Source organism: Argiope bruennichi, chromosome 11, assembly GCF_947563725.1.
Source record: "Argiope bruennichi chromosome 11, qqArgBrue1.1, whole genome shotgun sequence".
In the NCBI taxonomy this organism is placed as follows: Eukaryota; Metazoa; Arthropoda; class Arachnida; order Araneae; family Araneidae; genus Argiope; species Argiope bruennichi.
Genome location: NC_079161.1, coordinates 73,316,438 through 73,321,867, shown reverse-complemented (window position 1 = coordinate 73,321,867; position 5,430 = coordinate 73,316,438). Strand labels below are relative to the sequence as shown.

At 42.3% G+C, this 5,430-nt stretch overlaps 2 protein-coding genes across 2 annotated transcripts; one reads left to right on the top strand and one right to left on the bottom strand.

The window, feature by feature from the left end:
• Positions 1–1,106: 1,106 nt before the first annotated feature.
• LOC129956668 (uncharacterized) lies at positions 1,107–1,775 on the top strand. Its single transcript, XM_056068600.1, has one exon. It carries the CDS (start codon positions 1,107–1,109, stop codon positions 1,773–1,775), a length of 669 nt encoding a protein of 222 aa, XP_055924575.1.
• A 1,933-nt stretch (positions 1,776–3,708) lies between these two features.
• On the bottom strand, positions 3,709–5,075 carry LOC129956667 (uncharacterized). Its single transcript, XM_056068599.1, has 2 exons — positions 5,069–5,075; positions 3,709–4,286 (listed from the first exon to the last, which is right to left on the bottom strand). The coding sequence occupies exons 1-2, from the start codon at positions 5,073–5,075 to the stop codon at positions 3,709–3,711; spliced, it is 585 nt and encodes a 194-aa protein (XP_055924574.1).
• Between the last annotated feature and the right edge of the window lie 355 nt (positions 5,076–5,430).

The window sequence follows — 5,430 nt, the reverse complement described above, 5'->3', positions numbered from 1 at the left end:
TAGGAGCAGTCGAGAAAAAGAATCATTGTAATTATTTTTTATATCTTAATATATATAAATTACGTGTCACGTTGTTTGTCCGCGATTGACTCCTAAACTACTTGACCGATTTTAATCAAATTTGCACACCGTGTGCAGTTAAATCTAACTTAAAAGATATGATAACTTACATCTCAATTATAGCCACAATATTATTTCATTGCAAATTTATTAATTAAAAACTAACTTTCCCACCAAAAAAGTCTTCAATTTCCCCACCGCCAAACAAGTAAGGTTTTTCCCCAACAGTAATGAGGCTAGGCTTAAGATTTATCGGCTGATTATTTTCAAACCATTCTGTTTATTTTCTTAATGTTTGATGCATTGAAAATTAAACATTGTTAATTAATCGGTCTTTCAGCCCCTCAGGGGCTCACCTACTATAGGTGAGTACGAGTGTCCCAATCCCGAGGTTCCCAGGGATCTTTACTCCCTTTCAGTTCTCTCTCCCCTACGCCTTCTGCTGTCTGCTTTGTCCTTCTATCCCTCGACGGCAAGCGAGGGAGCTCTCCATGAGAAGCTGTCGCCGTTCTGTTTGCTTCTTGCTTCTCATGGACAGCCAAAACACCACGTGTTGGCCGTGCGTGGCGACCCATTTGACAGACGGGTGTTGCACTGTGGTCCCCGGTGTATCAATCGGCTGGTCGCTGGCCACCTGAGTGGTTAGTTTGCTACTGATCAAGTGAAGGGGCTACTCCTTGGGCTTGGCGTTAAGGGTGGTCACTGTCCCCGGGGGTAGCTCCCAGCGTATAGGTACCGATTAGCACTAGGGTGGATGCCGAGGCTGGGAATGACCAGAGCCGGTAATTGCCTTCCCTTGTTGGGCTCCGTGGTGGGCGGTGCCGTCGGGCCCGAATCTTTATCAATGTCGTATGGGCACTCCCAAACGCGGTCCCTTTAGTGGGCATCGAAGCACTCCTGTATCTTTCAACTTAACGAATCATTTTGACCCATTTTACATCGTAAAACGAGTTTCTGACAATAACGAAACATTTCAAACTGTCTCCCCCTTTCTTGTGCAAAAGGCTATTTCGGCAACAGTGGGCGACGTTAAATCAATTCGTAAAATGCGCTCTGGTGACTTGCTTGTTGAGGTGAATTCTCGTAAGCAAGCCCAGCAGATTCAAAAATTAAAAGCACTGGGAAATGTACCAATTACTGTAAGTCCTCACCAGTCTTTGAATACCTCAAAAGGTGTCATTACATGCGGGGAACTCTTAAATGTCCCCATAGATATAATAAAATCAGAAATGAAACCACAAGGAGTTATAGATGTCCGCTGCATTACTATACGGCGTAATGGACAACTCCTCGAAACAAAACATCACATCTTAACGTTTCAGACACCGAAACTACCAGAATTTGTTTACGCAGGTTACATACGACGTCCAGTGAGGCAGTACATTCCGAACCCACTCAGATGCTTTCAGTGCCAGCGCTTTGGCCATTGCCGCGGGTCTTTAACATGTGCCCGCTGTGCAGAAAAAGGGCATGATAGCCAGGAATGTTTCGCACAGGAAAAGTGTGTGAACTGTAAAGGCGATCACCCCTCCTTTTCTCGATCATGCCCGAGCTGGCAGCTTGAAAAAGAAATAATCACGATAAAAATTAAAGAAGATATTTCACATCCCGAAGCCAGGCGTAGAATTCAGGCACAAACCCCTATTCCTGGTAAAGTTACGCTTCTGTTGTCCAGAACACCTTTTGTGCAAACTGTTCTTGCAGTAATTGTGTAAAATTTGACACTAATTCAAAGCCACCTGAAAATATAATGAATTCTGACTCTGAACATTCCAGCAATAGTACGCTTGAAAGAAATAAGAAACCAAAAAAGAAGCAGAAGAAAAAATTGCAAAACTCGCTGACGTTGAAGTTAGCAAAACGCGGTATTTCAAAACAGGAACTGCCTGTAAAATTGAAAAAGTCAGCAGCTAAAAATTCCGTCGCCTTGGGAGTTCCGACGCAGGGTATTGTTCACAAGGACTTGTCCATTTTCAGTGGCTTGCCCAAAAGTCCCGACCAAATTTCACTCCATCCATCCGATGTGGATGAAGATTTGCATATGAGTTGCGAAATTTCTCCAACTCCACCACATGTTCCTATTAACTCTTCAGCAGCTCAATTTTCTTCATGGGCACTTTTCTCTCTTGGAATTGTCGTGGCCTTCGGTCTAAATTACAAGACATCAAGTCCATCATCAACAAATATCATCCTGTTTGTCTTTGTCTTCAGGAAACTTTCTTGAAGACTGATAATTATATTAAACTGCGCGGTTATAACAGCGTTCGTAGAGACATAGACTCTGCAACAAATCATTCAGGGGGTGTCTGTATTTTGACATCTAATTTGTATCCAAGCACACAGCTATCTCTACGCACTTCCTTGCAGGCTGTGGCTGTACAAGTGCACACTAGAGCCTTGGTCACAGTCTGTTGCATCTATCTACCGCCCCATGATATTATTTGCCAACAGGTTGGTTGGTTGAGTGAGTTTTACTGGCGCAAGAGCCAAATTTGGCCATACTGCGCCAAACTTATGGTGGATAAACAGGATCGTGGTTTAAAACATATGGTAATGTACTATTAAAAGTTAAAATTCTAAAAACATTTTAAAATTACAGCGAAATTGAAAAATAGTGAAATTTAAAACCTTTTTTCTTATCTGATTCCAATAGAGAAATTGTCAAATTTAAAAAACTATACAAAATATGCTTAAGAAACAATGTTGGAAAAAATTAAAATATCATTAGAGATGCAAACATATAGATAAAATTCAATATATATACACATTACAAAAGCAAATATAATAAATTTCAAGATGTGAATCTTCTAATGTTGAAAGCAAAAAAACAGCATCAAAAAGACAAAAAAGTAAGGTGCAAGTTCGCTACGAGTTATATTTCGATGGAATAAGGTTTTTTTTTCCTTTCTTTTTTATATTTAATCGAGGGAGGAGGACTTATAGTTTCTGGCGAGTCTTCTAAGTCCTCAGACATACGATATTCCAACATATCCCCATCTGATGCAGTGGAAGAGCTCATTTCCGCATCAGCATCAGATTGACTAGACTGTTGTAAATTTGCTCCTACTAAAGGAAGATTATCTATGGATTGTAGTGCCGTATCAGAAGAAGGTAATTTTATTTCAGCCGCAATTGGCTTATTACATAATTTGGGTTTCACAGTTGGCGCAATTTGCGATGCAACAGTGGTGGGAACTTGGTGAGGTGAGGTAGAGTAAAATTTTGAAATTTTTTCAGCATTGATTAATGATTTTGTTTCCACAGGTGAGGCCTTTTTAAACTTTTTAGTGTGTGTCACTAGTTGAAAACCAGTTAAATCCGGCGAAGCTGAAGACAGGTGAAGACAGGTGACAGACACAGGTGAAAGATTTGGCAAATTAACTGGAATAGGAGCTCTTTGAGTAGATTCTAATGGTTTTAAAACCTTACCAGAAGATAGGTCATTCAGATCCCACTGAGTGGATATGGTAGCCGACATTTTTTTAACTGCAAAAGCGTAATTTATCCCAGCTGAAGGTGTTTTCGATTTTATGAGTTTGCGAGCTTCCTGATAAGAAATTTTATTTTTGATCTTAGTTGAAATTATTTCTTTCTCCTGTTTCCAAGCATGACAGTTTCGGGAAAAGGAAGTGTGCTGGTCTTTGCAATTCACACACTTCTCTTCGGCAGTGCAGTTAGTACTGTCATGACCAGATTCTGCACAACGGCGCATGTTACAGTCCCGCGGCAAGAAGTTTTAGAATGCCCGAAGCGTTGGCACTTGAAACAACGCAATGGGTTTGGAATATATTCTCGGACAGATAGGCGCATATATCCGGCTTTTATGTGCTCAGGTAATTTAGGAGAATCAAATGTCAATACTAAATGTTTTGTTTTTAGGAGCTGGCCATCCCTTCGTATAGAAATACGCCGTACATGGGTCACTCCCTGATTTTTTAAATCTTTAGTTATATCTTCAACAGAAACATTTAATAGCTCTCCGCAGGATATAACTCCCTTGGAGGAGTTTAATGTCGGGTGGGGACTAACTTGAATAGGAATTGTAGACATATTTTTTAGCATAGCAATTTGTTTGGATTGTTTGGAGGATCCAACTTCAACTAGCAAATCGCCAGATCGAAGCTTCTTTATAGATTTAACCTCACCTACATTACCAGAAATGGCTTTCTCGACAAGAAAAGGGGACACATTATGGAAAGACTCTTTTGCATCAGATACTCTATGAACTAGAAAGAAAGATGGAAAATTGTTAGGTTGTGAAATCGAAATGGTGTTTTTGTTTTGTTTTTTGCCCATACGACATTGATGGGGATTCGGGCCCCGACGGCACCACCCACCATGGAGTCCAACAAGGGAAGGCAGCCACCGGCTCTGGCCATTCCCAGCCTCGGCGCTTACCCTAGCGCTAGCCGGAACCTATACGCTCGGAGTTACCCCCGGGAACAGTGACCACCCTTAACGCCAAGCCCAAGGAGTAACCCCTTCGCTTGATCCCTAGCAGACTAGTAACTCTGGTTGCTAGCTACCGGCCGATTGATACACCGGGGACCACAGTGCACCGCCCGTCTAATGGGTCGCCACGCACGGCAAACACGTGGGGGTATTTGCTGTCCATGAGAAGCAGGAAGCAAACAGAGCGGCGACAGCCTCTCATGGAGAGCTCCCTCGCCTACCCTCGAGGGAAAGAAGAACAAAGGAGACAGCAGAAGGCGCAGTGTAGAGTAAACATAAAGGGAGTAAAGATCCCTGGGAACCTCGGGATTGGGACACCCGTACTCACCTATAGTAGGTGAGCCCCTGAGGGGATTTGCCAACAGGATCTTGATAGTTTAATAGATCAGCTTCCTTCACCTTTTCTAATAATCGGCGATTTCAACGGACATAGTAACTTGTGGGGTTCGGACAAAACAAATTCTCGTGGGCGACAGATCGAACAGTTTATTAATAATAACTGTCTCTGTCTGCTCAATAACGATGAAAAAACGCATTTTCATGAACCTACACGTACCTTCCATAGTGTCAATCTGGCCCTTTGTTCTGAAATACTTCTTTTGTTGAATTTGACAGTTGGAGAGGATTTGTACAACAGCGATCACTTTCCCTTAATAATCTCCCATGCTGACAATAGCGGTGCGACTCCTTGTCCTCCGCGTTTTCTGTTCCAGCGGGCAGATTGGAATTTATTCTCACAACTTGCTGATATCACTGAGATCATGGTCAACACTACAGACATAACGGAAGCAGTACAATATGTCGTTGACACAATTATAAATGCCGCTAATAATACCATTCCAAAGAGTTCTCCACGCCTCCGAAAATTTCGCAGGCCGTGGTGGAATGAGGCTTGTCGCGACAGTCGAGGGAGGGAAA

What these genes read in the sequence shown, in the direction of transcription:
- LOC129956668 (XM_056068600.1), top strand. Translation starts at nt 1,107, where the DNA reads ATGCGCTCTGGTGACTTGCTTGTTGAGGTGAATTCTCGTAAGCAAGCC.